The following is a 17,328-nucleotide window of genomic DNA, read 5'->3' on the forward strand; positions in this document are numbered from 1 at the left end:
TATTTCCTTTGTTTGAACTTTAATGATTAATAAAATTGGAAATATCAGTCAGTGGTCTAGCTGAGCCCTTTGCTGTTTTCAACACAATTGAGATTCTGATAGTAAGAAGGAAGGAAAGAGCATAGATATTCAAAGGGCAATGAACTACATTTGTTATAAATAACATGACCTTTTAAAAAGTCCAAATATATTGGGTAATTATGTTAAATATAGAGTGCTTCAGTTAAAAGATTAAGATTGTCAGACAATGAAAAGAAAGCAAAATCTACCTATGTGCTGTTTATAAGAAACACATTCAAAGTGTAATGATCCAGAAAGGTCGAAATTAAAGAATAGGAAAAGGTACTCTGTAGAAGTATTGACTGTGTTAGTTTTCTATGCTGTATAACAAGTTACACAAACTTAGCAGCTTAAGGAACTTCATGGTTTCTTTGAATCAGGAGTCTAGGCAATTAGACTAGTCTGCTGCAAGGCTTCAGTCAAGGTGTTGATCAGGCCTGAGTCCTCATCTCGAGGTGTGACGGGGGAAGGATCTGCTTCCAGTCTCCCTCAGGTTGTTGGCAGAATTTATTTCCTTGCAACTGTAGAATTCACAGCAGCTTATTTCTTCAAATTTGGCAACAGAGATAGGACAGATCAGATAGACAGTCCTAACCACAGGAATGACATCACATCATCTTTGCAGTATTCTATTGGTTAGGAGCAAGTTAGTTACTTTTGAAGTCCCACCTACACTCAAGTGGAGGAGGGGGTATTATACAAGGGTGTAAAAAGGGATCATGGGAGTCACATTAAAGTAAGTCCACCAAACCAACCAAAAGAAGAGATCTCAAAGCAAATTACAGTACTGGGAATGGAAGAAGTAACTTAAGAATTATAAAAAGTTTGATTTATCAGGAAGGTAATAATTTAAAATTTGGGGGACTTCCCTGGCGGTCCAGTGGTTAAGACTCCATGGTTCCACTGCAGGGGGCACGGATTTGATCCCTGGTGGGGGAACTAAGATCCCACATGCCACACGGCATGGCCAAAAAAAAAAATTGATAATAATAATAATAATTTAAAATTTTGTAGGTACCTAATAACAAAAGTCCAAAATACATAAAGGGTTAAAGAATTAAAGAGAGAAATAGATACATAGCAATAAAAATGAAAGACTAATATACCCCTCTCCACATAGCAATAAAAATGAAAGACTAATATACCCCTCTCTCTCAGCAGTTGATAGAAAAAACTGACCAAAAAAAAATCAGTAAGGACGAGCCTTGAACAATGCAGTTAAACAAATGTGACCTAGTAGACATAACTAGAACATTATGCCAATGTAGAATAAATATTCTTGTCAGACTCACATGGAATATGTATAAAAATGGACCATGTGCTGGACCGTAAAGAAAATAAACGAGAGGATTGAAATCACATAAAGCATGTTCTTTTACCATATACAGTTGTTAGAAATCATTAACAAAAAAGATAAGTAGAATATCATTATATGTTCAGAAATTAAGGAATTCATTTCTAACAGAATGAGATGAAATCATAACGGAAATTAGGAAATATTTTCTAATTGAATATTCTAATTAAAAAATGTATATATAAAGGCTCATGAGATACAGCTAAGGCAGCACTTAAAGGGAATTTTATAAAAGCTTTAAGTGCATATTTTTGGAAAGAAATAAGTCTAAAAATTATTGAGCTAAGCCTCCATCTCTATAAATTAGGAAAAGAATAGCACAACCCCTCTCCCCCAATGAAAGGAAGATGATAAAGGTAAGAACAGAAATTAACAAAATAAAAACTGTACAATGAATAGGGTTAACAAAGCCAGAATGGATACTTTGAAAACACTAATGATATTTTCAAATCTCTGATGAGATTGCTCAAGAAAGAAATAAGGTACAAAAACCGAAGTCAGAAATGAAAATAGAGCCATCCCCACAGATGCTATAAACATTAAAAAAATAAAGAAGATATTATGAACAACTTTATGCTAATAAAATGGAAAATTCTGATGAAAATAGCAAACTCCTAGACTGTAATAACTGAAAACTGGTTCAAGAAAATATATATAAAACTTTAATAGTCTTATTAATATTAAAGAAATTCAGTCAATAGTGAAAAATCTTCCTTTAGGGAAAACGTAGGCCCAGGTGGCTTCACCAGTGAATTCTAAGAAGCTTTTAAAATGAAATCATTTGAAAGCTGTATAAATCCTTTCAGTCAATAGAAAAAGAGGGAATACCCCCAAACTAATACATCATGACTAAATTTATTTTATCCCAGGAATACAAGATTTAACATTAGAAAGTAAATTTAATATCATACTGATAGAATAAAGTTTTAATAAGGAAAAAATCAGTTCTACACAAATGGAATAAATAATAGTGGAATAAAGAGTAAAATTCGATATTAATGTAGTAAAAGATTAAAATCCTATGATCATCTCAATAGATGGAGAAAAAGAGATTGATAAATATGACATTTGTTACTGATAAAAAACTCCTAGCAAACTAGGAATAGAAAGGAATTTCCTTAATCTGATAAACAATATCTACAGAAAACCTTTGAAATTGGGAACAAGACAAGAATACCTTCAATTACTGCTTTTATTCAACATTATACTAGAGGTCCTAGCCAGCACTGTAAGGGAATTAGATGGTAGATAGATAGATAGATAGGTACGTACGTACATATCAGAAAGGAAGAAACAAGCTTTCATTATTCACAGAACTAGGTAATCGTGGATTTGGAGCTATCCAAATGAATCTACAGATAAATTTTATAGACTAATAAAAAGATTTATCAAAGTTGCCAGGTACAAAATCAATATATTGAAATCAATTTTATTTCTATGAGTAACTAATGGTTAGAAAATAAAACTTGAAAAATATATATCATTTATAAAATCATAAAGACCTGTGAATAAATCAAGTAAAGGTGTCATTTTTTCCCAAATTGATGTTTGATTCAGTGCAATCTCAGTAAAAGTTCGAACAAGTGTTTTTATGAGATATAACAGGCTCATTCTAAAACTTACAAGGAAATGCAAAGGACCTAGAAAGCCAAGACACACTTGAAGAACTACAAAAAGGAAGGAATACCTGTCCTACTAGAAGTGATGTAGGAGTACATCACTCTACTAGATTTCAGGAATCATTGTAAGCTATAGTAATTAAGATTGTGTAATATTGACATAAGAATATATAAGTACTGCAATGGAACAGATTAGAGAAGCCCCCAAACAGGCCCATACAAATGTAGGCACCTGATATATGACAGGTGTTATAGGGAAATAGTTGGGGGGGGGGGAGGTGATGATCTTTTCAATAACTGTCACTGGGATAAATGGGTATCCCTGTAGGAAAACATGAAATTGGCCTCCTACCTCACATCATACTAGAAAATAAATTCCTGGTAGATTAAATGTCAGACTCTAAAACCTTTAGAAAAGAATATCTTTGTGACCTTGGAGTAGGGAAGGATTTCTTTTAAAACTGCAAATACCACTAACCATAAAGGAAAGGATTAATGAAACATTTTACTGTATTAAAATTAAAGACTTTCATCAGAAGACACCACAAAGACTGTGAAACTTCAAACTACAGAGTGGGAGAACATATTTGCAACACATATAACTGATAACAGTCTCATATTCAGAATTTATAAAGATGTCCAACAAACCAAAAGACTTGAGCTGGTACTTTACAAAAAGAGAAATCTAGATGGCTAATAAACATATGAAAAGCTGTTGTACCTCATTAATAATCAGGGAAATGAAAATCACAATGAAATGCCACTGTATAAAAATCTTTAAAACATAATAAATATTAAAACATCTCAATAACAAGTATTAGCAAGGATATGAAGCCACAAGAACTCTTTGTACATTGCTGGTAAATGTGTAAATTGGTACAACCTCTTTGGAAAACAATTTGGCATGCTCTTTTGAAGTTGATGATACATAAATCTTATTACACAGCATTTTCTCTCCTAGTTCAGTGTGTAATCGAAATGTTCATCAGTAGTAGAATGAGTAAATAAATTGTAGCACGTTCATATAGAATAGTATGAAGACAGTGAAAATGAAGGAACTACTGCAGTATGCAACTACATGAATGAATCTCAAATGTTGAGAGAAGGTCACAAAAGAAAACACATAAAGTATGCTTCTACTTTTAGAAAGTTGAGAGGTGTGCTAGGCAGAATTATGTTCCCCCCACCTTAGGATGTAGGGTGTAGGGATTAGTCTACATCCTAATCCCTATAACCTATGAATATGTTGCACTACATGGCAAAGGGGAATTAAGGTTGTTCATCAGCTGTTCTTCAAATAGGAAGATTATCGTTGATTATTTGGGAGCAGGGAGAGATGAGCAAATCAAAGGATCCTTAAAAGTGGAAGAAGGAGGCAGAAGAAGGAGACCCACAGAGATGGCAGCATCAGAAGGACTCCACCTGATATTGCTGACTTGAACATGGAGGAATGGGGCTATGAGCCAAAGAATGTGGACAGACTCTAGAAGCTGGGAAAAAGAAGAAGACAGATTTTCTCCTAGAAGCTCCAGAAAGAATGAAGTTCTGCTGACACTTTTTTTTTTAATAAATTTATTTATTTTATTTTATTATTTATTTTTGGCCTCATTGGATGTTCGTTGCTGTGTGTGGGCTTTCTCTAGTTGCGGCGAGTGGGGGCTACTCTTCACTGCGGTGCGTAGGCTTCTCATTGCGGTGGCTTCGCTTGTGGAGCACGGGCTCTAGGCACCTGGGCTTCAGTAGTTGTGGCACACAGGCTCAGTAGTTGTGGTGCACAGGCTCAGTAGTTGTGGCGCACAGGCTCAGTAGTTGTGGCGCACAGGCTTAGTTGCTCCTTGGCATGTGGGATCTTCCCAGACCAGAGATCAAACCCGTGTCCCGTGCATTGGCAAGCAGATTCTCAACCACTGTGCCACCAGGGAAGTCCCTAAGGAGCAGTTTGTAATTGAAATTAATTTCTTTCATTTCTTCAGTTTTTAAAATCATACTAACAATTTAAATAGGAATTTATAAAATAATTTTTGTTGTATTTTGTATTAAATAAGTTATTTACCATGTGATTCTGTAGGAAATTTTTTTTTTTTTAAGGGAGGGCAGCAAGCGTGGGTGACAGTTTACAGCTGCATCTTTTTTTTTTAAGCAGAGGTCTTCTTAGAAGCCCATATGATTTAAATTTATTTATTTATTTATTTATGGCTGTGTTGGGTCTTCATTTCTGTGCGACAGCTTTCTTTAGTTGTGGCAAGCAGGGGCCACTCTTCATTGCGGTGCATGGGCCTCTTACTATCACGGCCTCTCTTGTTGCGGAGCACAGGCTCCAGACGCGCAGGCTCAGTAATTGTGGCTCACGGGCCCAGTTGCTCTGCGGCATGTGGGATCTTCCCAGACCAGGGCTCAAACCCGTGTCCCCTGCATTGGCAGGCAGATTCTCAACCACTGCGCCACCAGAGAAGCCCTGTAGGAAATTTTTATTTGTAAATATTTGATGCCCTCTGTTACCTGGGCTTTAACTTTTTCCTAATGAATACAATATGGGGAGGCATTTTGGTAAGATGGTGGTCTTTCCCAACTTCAATTACTAACTACTACTTCAGAGTGAAGCAACTTGGAGGCTCACAGGCTGGTGGGACCTTTAGGGAATATGTGAGTCTGGGGGATATACTGGGATCCAAATGAAAATAAGAGACAAAAACCTATGGCAGTTATCAAAACTTTTGAGTTCTCAGGAAGAACTGTGCCCCAGAGGGGAAGCTTAGTTCCAGTGCATCATGGAGCTTGCTTCCACTGTTTTGAGGTTGAATGCCATTCATGGTACTCTAGCAGCTTGATCTGAGCTCCAAAGATGAGGCAAGCCATGAATTGGCAAAGGAAGATAATTCATTTAAAGGAACTCCAGCAGCCAGAGAGGATGAACACGGATTACATCTAGAAGAAGTGACTTCAATGAAATAGAACTATTCGAAGAGATAGATGACAAGTTTAACAAATAAAACAGAATGTTCCAGTAATCCCGCTCCTGGGCATATATCCAGAGAAAACTCTAATTCGAAAAGATACATGCATGCACTCCAGTGTGCATAGCAACACTATTTATAATAGCCAAGACATGGAAGCAACATAAATGTCTATTGACAGATGACTGGATAAAGATGTGGTGTGTGTGTATGTATGTATGTGTGCGTGTGTGTGTGTACACACACACACACACACACACACACACACACACACACACACACAGTGGAATATTACTCGGCCGTAAAAAAGAATGAAATAATGCCATTGCAACAACATGGATGGACCTAGAGATTATCATACTAAGTGAAGTAAGACAGAGAAAGACAAATATCATATGATATCACTTATATGTGGAATCTAAAAAAGTGATACAAATGAACTTGCTTACAAAACAGAAACAGACTCACAAACGTAGAAAACAAACTTATGGTTACCGAAGGAGAAAGGGGAGGGAAGGGATAAATTAGGAGTTTGAGATTAGCAGATACGAACAGCAAGGTCTTACTATATAGCACAGGGAACTATATTCAATATCCTGTAACAAACTCTAATGGAAAAGAATCTGAAAAAGTATATATATATCAAGTTTTATGAATCACTTTTCTATTCACCAGAAACTAACACAACATTGTAAATCAACTATGCTTCAATTAAAACAAAACAAAACAAAACTAAATTATCCTGAGATTCTCAAGAGAAACAGGGTGACATGCTTCTAATCATAGCATGAAAGAATTAAAAAGTGAGGGGAAAAACTTTTCTATATATTAATTTAAGGAGAGAATGATTACTGTTGAGACTCAGATTCGTGGTTTGGAACATTAAGTGGAAGAGTATATCAAAACAGAAAAAAAATATAAAGAAGGAGAAGGAGCAAATGGAGGAGATGCAACAACTAAAGGTATAATAGAGGAGAATTTCTCTGGTTTAAAGAAGGATTGAAAGAACCAACTGAGTTCTGGACCAGAGTGTTAATTTAAGGGTGGAGGGAGACAAAGAACAAGCTGCTTACAAAGGAAAAATAATCATATATGTGCTGGACTACTCAGTGTGACACTGGAAACTAGAAGATAGTAAAATAACGTCTACAGATTACCAAGAAAAGAATTGTCTATATATACCTAGCTGAAATATCATTCACTTGTTATGGTGAAAGCAAGGTACTTGCAGATGTGCAGGAATTCAGATCCTCCATCTAGGGAAAGTTAAAGGATTCTCACCAAATAATTCTCAACAGAGAATTTAAGAGGCAGAAGAAGAGAGAAAACAGTAGAGATCAAATGAATCTCACAGTGTATTTAATTAAATCTAAATGGTTAATGATAGAGTGACTGTATTTCAGCATACATCTTTGTCCTCTTCATTTTCTGAAAGTTTGCAGCTGATGGAAAAGCTTGATTTGACTCAGGTTCTGTCCCTTTGGCAAGACCATAAATGATGTTCTGTTCTTCTAATGGGGGGCATATACTTTCTGATTATCTTTTTGTAAAGATAACAGTCATTAATACTCAATTCTGGATCCATTAATTCATTGAGAGTTGCAAAATGCTATATTCTAGCATTATTTTTCATTTATAGCTAGAACACTTATATAAAGATGCTTCCCTTTATCTATTTGGTTACTCAGTGATACAGTTCACATAGGGAAGGCAAGGTAAATGTTTTCTTCCCCCCCCCCTTTATCAGCTTACAAGGTAATTAATTGGTTCTTTATCATCTTTTGGGGAGGATAAATTCAGTAATATGTGATAGATTTCAATTCGCTGCAATTATTATTATTGTTTTTCGCTGCAATTATTATCGTTATTGAAGCTCAGATTATCTCATCTTTAGCCAGTGGGAGCAAAGATGGTTCCTGAGTGCTTTTGACATGACAGTGATACTTTTTTGTTTTTGCGGCCTCTCACTGTTGCGGCCTCTCCCGTTGCGGAGCACCGGCTCCGGACGCGCAGGCTCAGCGGCCATGGCTCACGGGCCTAGCTGCTCTGTAAAGAAAGGGGCAATATTTTTTTTTGTTTCGTTTTGCTTCGCTTTTCTGAAAACCTTAGAATGTTGTCTGAGCTTTTGGGAAGGTGGATTTTACGGATCCATTTGTTTTCTAGGATATTTGGTACTTAGCATGATCTGTGATGTAATTTTTAAGCTGGTATTCCTTGCAATTTATGTTCCTTGCAAAGAATAATGGTTTTATTTTTTAGTATGTGTAGAGACCCAAAAGGAATCAGCGTTTCCCAGCAACAGGTATAGAGGCATATGTTAAAATGGTTTATTCAATCATTTAATATTTGAATATTTAATCTGGACCAGTCTCCACAATAGGAGCTCTAGGAAATTCAAACAATTATGAAACCTGCTTTTTTATTTAAAATTTCAGTAAAATAAGTTCCAAGGATTGATTTTAAACTTAATTTATTTTTTCTTTCAGATCTGTCACGAAATCGCCTCTCAGAAATTCCCATAGAAGCATGTCACTTCGTTTCTCTTGAGAATCTCAATTTATACCAAAATTGTATTCGGTATATACCAGAGGCAATTCTAAACTTGCAAGCTCTAACGTTCTTAAATATTAGGTAAGGATTTTTTCTTTTTAATTTTTAGTTTTGTGTGATCTTTTCAATTTTCCTCTTCCCTTTCACTAAAATTTACATTATCTGGGGAATTCCGTGGCGGTCCAGTGGTTAGGACTCCATGCTTCCACTGCAGAGGGCACGGGTTCAATCCCTGGTTGGGAAACTAAGATCCCACATGCCATGTGGCCAAAAAATAAAAATAATAATTAAAAAAAAATTTATATTGTCTGTTTATATCAGCAGTATCTCGACATATTCTTAGACTAAATTAGCAGTATTTTCTATATCCCTCTAGTTTCTCCCTTTGTCTTTGTGTTTGTAATAATTAACAAACTCTAAGAGACATTAGCCTAATAGACTTGGAGCAGTCTTGTAGCAGTGGTTTTCCGATTACATTTTCAAGTAAGCTTCATCAAATGAGAATAGTACATCTGAAATTACTTTGTTTGGTTTTTGTGATTACGTATTTTTGTGTACTAAGTTCTGAATATATAAATGCATTTATTCAACTCACCTACTCCATTTTTTCACATCTTACAAGAATTCTTTTGTTATTTTATTTCATTATAAAAGTTATAAATGTTGACTGGAGAAGATAAACAAATGTAGAAAAGTAAAGGAAATTCATCAAAATGTTGTGTCTGAGTTATATAATTATAGGTGAACTTTTACTTTTTTGTAGGCTTTTAGTCAAATTTTTAAATGAGTTTTTCCCCTTCTCATTAAATATCCTTTGGAAATATTTTTATATGTAATCATTTTAATGCACAGTTTATATATCTCTGAAACTCATTTTCCCTCTCGGATATTTATTCTCTCAGTTTTTTCCCATGATCAAAGTAGCACTAGTAGACAGTTTTGTATGTGAATGTCTAATTATTAGATTTTAAAAGTTTTAAAGGCTTATGATCTGTGTTAGTAAAATCATCAAAGATCTTGAAAAGGGGGGGGGCAATTGTTACTAAGGATTAAGATGTTAAATCTGCATAAGTAAAATTTTAACTTATTTTTATCCTAATGATAGATGTGTTTTTTACTTTCAGTTCTGATTTGTATATTTTTGTATAAATAAAAATTCCTTACCTATCCTTCAGTTAATATGATATATTTGAAATCACAATCTGTCCCTTATTTCCCATAGAATTATATTTGGGTCGTTTATGTACATTTGGTTATAATAATGTAATGATGAGGGAAGTAAATTACAGACACTTTGTATATAACTCTTTGGAAGGAAGAGGAGAGGATGTTAGTTATCTACCCTATTTTAAAATCATTTTTTCCTATATAAATTTAATAAAATAATAATATGTTTTGTTTATATGGCACTTCATTATTTACAAAGGAGTTTTGTGGTGCAAGAGTCCTGTAAGCCCTGTGATTTACAGATGAGGAATCTGTGTAGGATGCAGATAAATTAAATGTTGTGCCTAAAAACACAAAAGCTGACAAGTGAGGAAATGAAGACTTGAACTCAAATCTAATATCCTGTTTGTTCCTTGCAAGACTTAACTTTGTTAGTATACTTAGTATAGAATGAGAAAGATGGCAGTTTTTTTCCTTGAGTGGTGGACTCTGACTTTTCTCTTTTTCTACTTACCCATTTAGTCGAAACCAGCTATCAACATTGCCAGTACACTTGTGTGATTTACCATTGAAAGTCTTAATTGCTAGTAATAACAAATTGGTCTCACTTCCAGAAGAAATTGGACATCTCAGACATTTAACAGAACTTGTAAGTTAATATTTCATTTTTTGGTTGTTTTGTATATATGTGTGTGTGTGTGTGTGTGTGTATATATATATATATATACACACACACACACACACACACACACACACATACTCTTTTGTGTTTTTGAGTTATTTTCAAGTACTGATAATGAAGTTTTACTGATTGATGAGCTCTCAAGTGCTTCAACACAGAATTAGGAAAGAACTGAAAGTACAAGTCTTATCAAAGTCTAATCAGGTTCTAATGAATATTAAGTGATTTCTATGTTATTAAACTTTTGAGACATAATTTAATAAAGGGTTTGAATTTTTTAAATTAAATCTTGTTAACAGCATCAATATTCTGATTTTTGGTTAGTGCCTATAGGGAATGGGCAGTACAAAGGTCAGGTTTACTTTTTTACCTTATAGGCTATCTTTAGAACCTAGCTCCCACTCTAAAGTGAGCTATTCTTTATATTTTCTAAGAAGCTTAACCTTCACCTACCACTTCTTGTTATTCTTGAGTGCTTTTGTTCTGGGCATGGGAATAAGACTTTTCTTATTTAATCACCACAATAACATTATGAGTTGTTATCATCATATTATAGCTGAGGAAACCAGCACTCAAGATAGGTTAAGTAATTTGCCAAAGGTTCCAAAGGTTCCATAACTGAAGTAGAATTTGAAACCAGTCTACCTTAACTCCAGAACCTATGATTCCTATTTCTGAAATGGTCAAATACAATTATGTCCATTGAGATTTGGGAGTACAATTCCATGTAGGTTTATTAACAAAGATGTATGTACATCATAAACAAAAAATAAATACAGTTGGCCTTCTGTTTTTGTAGGTTCTGCATCTGTGGATTCAACCAACGGTGAATCAAAAATATTTTTTTAAAAAATTTTCTGGGAATTCCATGGTGGTCCAGTGGTTAGAACTCTGCACTTTCACTGCCAAGGGCGTGGGTTCGATCCCTGGTCGGGGAACTAAGATCCCACAAGCCATGCAGCATGGCCAAAAAAAAAGAAATACAATTTTTTTTCCAGAAGTCTCTAAAAAGGAAAATTTGAATTTGCCGTGTGTGACAATTATTTACATAGTGTTTACCTTGTATCAGGTATTATAAGTAATCTAGAGATGGTTGAAAGCATACAGGAGGATGTATGTAGGTTATATGCAAATTATGCACCATTTTGTATGACACTCGAGCATCCATGGATTTTGGTATCCTCGGAGCCAATCCCTTGCAGATACTGAGGGACAACTGACTGTACACATAAAAGTCTAATGGGACCACATGTTGGGTCACTTTTTTTTTTTCAGGTGGATTATGAATATAAAAGGTCACATATAAGAACTCACAAATATATTAAATTTAGAGTCTAGATACTAGACCACTATTTAAACTTTCTGTTTCTAGTTATTGAATCCTAAATGCTTTAAAGATAGATATGTCTCACAGAAGGTGCTTTTAGCTTTCTATGAAAGAAGTGAGTTGTTACTTCAGTCATAAAAAACAGCTTGTGGCAGAGTAAAAATTAATAATCGTAATGCTCCTGATTCCCTCGTGGGTCTTTCTGCAGCATCCTTATTGCTTCTTTTCCTTTTTTTTCCCTTCATTTTTTTTTTTAGTGGAAGTAAAGTGCTGTCTTTCAACATACATATTTTCTGAGAGAGATATTATAGATTGCTATTCCCTTCTGGTTCAGACTCAATCTTCCTATCCTTTCGACTTCTTTATTTATTTATTTTTTGGCTGCATTGGGTCTTTGTTGCTGCACACGGGCTTTCTCTAGTTGCAGCAAGCAGGGGCTACTCTTCATTGCAGTGCAGTCTCTTGTTGTGGAGCATGGGCTCTAGGCATGCGGGCTTCAGTAGTTGTGGCTTGCGGGCTCTAGAGCACAGGCTCAGTAGTTGTGGTGCACGGGCTTAGTTGCTTCGTGGCATGTGGGATCTTCCTGGACCAGGGCTCGAACCCATGTCCCATACATTGGCAGGTGGATTCTTAACCAGTGATCCCTTGACTTCTTTTAGAACCCTTTTAGCTTTGATACCTAGAGCACTGGGCTAAGAAGTCTAGCTTCTGATTCTACTTCAATCATGAATGGGTAGGAAAGGTAAAAATAGTATTATTTCTTTCTGAGAATATTTTGGGAAAATTTAAAAATAATGTCTGAAGCTTATTGAAGTTTTTGTAAGTGGTCTTTTCTAATAACAAGTCTCAGTATTTTCTTTTTATTTATATATTGGAGGAATTTTAAGTGTTACTGTGGCATCTTAGAGCTTTTATTAACCTAGACAGCTTCTTGTTGCTATGCATGGGTTTACAAATTCTGGCTTGTCTCAGAATTATGGAATCCTGAAATTATCAATCTTGGAACCTTGGAGTCAGTCTCTTTTCAGAACCAGTGGAATCAAGCTATTTGCCAAGATACCAGAAGGCCTACCTAATATATGTATTAGAATCAGGTTGATGAGCTGCTAATAGAATAGTATCTACTTTTTCCATAGCCTTTGAGTTATATGTACTTTATTATTTTTCCCTCATGTTCAGTTTGATAAAGAATGATTTGAGTCATCTTCAGTGCATTTTTATTTTATATTCTTGAATAGTTGAACTTGTATTTTGAGAATGGGATTTCCTTTCAAATAATTTTATCATTATAATTTTTATCATAGTTTTGTTTTTTCTTCTAGTTTCTTTAGAACAATATAAAATAAAAATATTGTCCTAAAGATCTGTTTTAATACCTTTTTTTTTAACCTTTTCACCAACATTTTCATTTGATCTGATATTCTAGGCCTCCTGTCCACATCTTAAGTCATTTAATTTTAGTTCTGCTCACAAAATTAATGTAGATCTATATACAGTGTATAGAGTCTGTCAAAAGCCTATACATTTTAAAAATTAAATGCTATTGCAAACTATGGGATTATTCTTGGACACAGAATCATAGTATTTTTTACAACAAGAGGGGTATTATCTTGTCCAACCTCATTTTACAGATAGTTTAAAGCATGCAAGTTTGTAATATTAGTACAATTCTTTACTTTGTATCTTTTTGAAATAGGATGTGAGCTGCAATGAAATTCAAACAATCCCTTCCCAAATTGGTAATTTGGAGGCCTTGCGAGACCTTAATGTAAGAAGAAATCACTTAGTACGTTTGCCTGAAGGTAAGAAATTGTGAAATAGTTTTTTTTGTTTTGTTTTGTTTCTTGCCTTTTTATTTTAAAGATCTCTCAGACTGATGGGCACTTCAAAAATGTATAAAAGTTACAGCCAGTATTTGAAATGTAATGGTTTCTTTAATATGTGCTATCTGTTCCGTTGTGGATTTTAAAAGCTAGACTCTTCAGTGAAGAGCTCCAATAACTATTTAACAGTGATTGTAATTTTAGATCCTGTTAACTGATATAATCAATAACTCAGGGTAAGATCACTGGAAATTTCAGTTGGCATAACTACTTAGGAGAAACATAACATGTTTTTGATAAGGGGATAGTTTAGTATAATGAAAATATTCCTGCAGTTAGCACTGACTGACTTAAAATGGACTTGATTTGAATTTAATAATTTTATCCTTCACTGGAAATGTTCAGATAGAGGCTAATTAACTGTGTGGAGGTGATGTGTAAAATGAATAATGAATGGAGTGAGAGACTGCACTAGGAGACTGGTTGTCTTAGGCTGACTATAAGTTCTAGTACATGTATTTGAATGATAAAAATGATTAAACAAATTAATTAGGTATAATTGATCAATCGTTCAAAAATATAAATTCATGAAAGAGAAAGCTACAAGAGAAAGTGAAAATGGTGAAAATCATTATTTTATTAAATCAGAATATATATTTCTTTAATTTTATTATGTAAAATTTCATATCTAAATGAGAGCAATGAATCACCCAACTACATCAGTCATTAGCTCATGGAAGTTCTTGTTTCAGCTCTACTCCCGTCCTCTTTCTCTTGCTCTGTCCTCTACATTAACTTGAAACAACTTCCAAAAATTCATCTATAAACATTTCAGAATGTCTGTCTCAAAGATAAGGAATCTTTAGAAGATGTTTTCGTGACAGCGATTATCTAGGTTCTTCTACAAAATACGACTTTTAATGTACAGTAAATATTGAATTAACTAATGATGCTTTTGCTGCATTGTAGAATCCAGATGTTTATACCAATTTGATCCTGTATGATACTGAGTTCTAATATACTAGTGTGTGTAGCTTTGACATTTTTTGATCCCGAGTAAGCGTCTCAGAAAGTGATTTTCATTCCACTTTTATACATTTACTGCAACCATACTACCCAAAATCCTGCATATCTTTCCCCTCAGTAGGCTTGTCCAGTAACCTTTATACCTTTTATCTTCAGAGCCTTCCTCATTTCCTCCTGGTTCTGCCTTCTACCACCTCAGCAGGGGGAATGCAGGCCATTAGCAGGACCGACCAAAATCATGACTGACATATAACTCAAAATTTCTATCAGGATTACCCCTCTACTCAGGACCCACCTACTGTGGTTGATCTTTAAAGGCTTACTAATACAATAATACTGGCTTAATATGAAATTAAATAATCAAAACAATTGAGGTTTTGGTGAAAATGAAAATCCGGGATTTCAGATGATGATTGCAGTCTGATAGTTTTATCATCTAATTTATTTCTCTATTTTATTTTGAATGCATATTACCAAGAAAATTGTCACACAGATAGTTTCAAATTTTTTTTGTAGACTAATCTTGTAATCTCAGCATACTCAGTTAAACTGAGATGACAGGAAAGCTTCATCCAACACCCACACAAGTTAGTGTGGAAGTTCATGTTCCTTGGTGATCTCTAACATATTACAGTTTGGTAGATAAAGATATTACATCTTTTGTTATATTGTCATTTTGATTTTAAATTAATTTTAATTTTTATCAAATACATTATTCAAAAAGTCAAATAGTAATAAAAAGCTTAAAATAAATAATAGCATTCTCCTGCCTCAGTCATTCCTCTCTCCAGTTTCAATGGCCAGAAGCATATACCTTCAAGTCCTTTGACTCTTTCCACTACTATTTGCTGACACATTTCTAAGTGATCTGCTTTTACAGCTATTGCTGGATTTATCAACTTTGACATTTTGTTTTTATTGTTGTTTTTCTACAGTTAGTAAGTCCTTTTTAAAAAAATTTACTTAGCTTTTTATGTACCTGTGGCTAATTCCTCCCTCTTTTTCCAGCAGCCTTATTAGTCAAACCAATCAGATTATGTATCTTTCTTTTTTTCCCCTGAATATCTCCCTCATTGAACCTTTTTTCTTTCTCTTCCAGTCTGGACTGGTTGTTCTCTGTTATTTTCTGCCTAGCTTTTCTTCTTCTTTGCTGAACTCTTATTCCTCTTATTCCTGGACTTCATGTCTTCTTTCTTACTTTTTTTTTTTTTAATTTCAGCCTTATTGAGGTATAACTGACAAATAATTCCTTTCTTACTTTACTCCCTTGTTTTGCTAAAAGGGCATCTTCTAGTAATTTCCTGAGAACATGTCATAGGAAAACATTTTTTGAGATTTCACTTGAAAAGAAATATCTCTATTCTGTGCTCACTGTTGATTAATAATTTGGTTATAAATTCTCGGTTGAAAATTATTGTGTCAAATGATTTTCAAGTCTTTTTTCGCTTTTAGCTTTCAATTTTAAAAATTAATGGTTGAAGGACTTCCCTGGCAGTGCAGGGGTTAAGACTTAACACTGCAGGAGGCATGGGTTCAATCCCTGGTCAGGGCACTAAGATCCCACATGCTGCATGGCACGGCCCAAAAAAAAAAAAAAAAAATGGTGGAAAATTTGATGCCATTCCTAATTCCAGTCCATTGTTTGTTACCAGTTTTTTCCTCTGGAATATTTTAAGGTCTTCCCTTTTTTTTCCCTACCGCTCTGAAGTTTTATGATGATGTGCCATAGTATGAGTTGTTTTAATTCAATAAAATAGATACTTGGTGGGCTTCTATCTAAACCAGAGATTCACATCCTTCGTTTAGATAGATCCTTCTATCTAAACCAGAGATTCACATCCTTCGTTCTAAACCAGAGATTCACATCCTTCGATTTACATCCTTTGATATAAGATATAAGAAATTGTCTTATATCTCTTTTTTGATAATTTCCTATCTTCCGATTTCTCTGTTTTCTCTTTCTAGAATTTTTGTGAATTAGATATTGGACTCCTTTAATTGATCCTATGGTTTTCTTATCTTTTTTATTGTCCATTTCTTCATCATTTTGTTTAACCAGGTGGTAAACAGTTCCAACCGTTTATACTCTAACCATTCTTCTGAATTTTTAATTTCTGCCATCGTATTTTTCATCTCTAAGAACCCTTGTTTTTCTCAGTTTTTTTATTTTTATTTATTTATTTATTTATTTGCGGAACGCGGGCCTCTCACTGTTGTGGCCTCTCCCGCTGCGGAGCAACAGGCTCTGGACACGCAGGCTCAGCGGCCATGGCTCACGGGCACAGCCGTTCCGCGGCATGTGGGATCTTCCCGGCCCGGGGCACGAACCCATGTTCCCTGCATCGGCAGGCGGACTCTCAACCACTGCGCCACCAGGGAAGCCCTTTCTCTGATTTTTTAAAAAAACATTCCTTTCTTGTTTCAGTAATTTAGTATTTTATCTCTCTGAAATTAGAGACATTAATTCTAGTTTTTTTTGTGTGTGTGTGGTACGCGGGCCTCTCACTGTTGTGGCCTCTCCCGTTGCGGAGCACAGGCTCCAGATGCGCAGGCTCAGCGGCCATGGCTCACGGGCCCAGCCACTCCGCAGCATGTGGTATCTTCCCGGACTGGGGCACAACCCGTGTCTCCTACATCGGCAGGCAGACTCTCAACCACTGTGCCACCAGGGAAGCCCAATTCTAATTTTTAAAAGTTTTCTTTTATTTTCTATATATTACCTATTTTTTCAGAGCTCTTTTTATCGATTGGCTTGCATGTTTTGAT

At 34.9% G+C, this 17,328-nt stretch overlaps 1 protein-coding gene across 8 annotated transcripts in view; it reads left to right on the forward strand.

Moving 5' to 3' along the window:
* Positions 1–17,328, forward strand: part of LRCH3 (leucine rich repeats and calponin homology domain containing 3) — a 114,631-nt gene that overhangs the window by 33,454 nt on the left and 63,849 nt on the right. For all 8 annotated transcript variants that reach the window (XM_079922249.1, XM_079922252.1, XM_079922246.1 and 5 more), the window contains exons 2-4: positions 8,474–8,618; positions 10,227–10,353; positions 13,410–13,515. In XM_079922249.1, the coding sequence (XP_079778375.1) occupies positions 8,474–8,618; positions 10,227–10,353; positions 13,410–13,515 (378 nt within the window). The remainder of the gene's footprint in view (positions 1–8,473; positions 8,619–10,226; positions 10,354–13,409; positions 13,516–17,328) is intronic.

The sequence above is a fragment of the Stenella coeruleoalba genome (genome assembly GCF_951394435.1).
Source record: "Stenella coeruleoalba genome assembly, chromosome: 5".
NCBI lineage: Eukaryota > Metazoa > Chordata > Mammalia > Artiodactyla > Delphinidae > Stenella > Stenella coeruleoalba.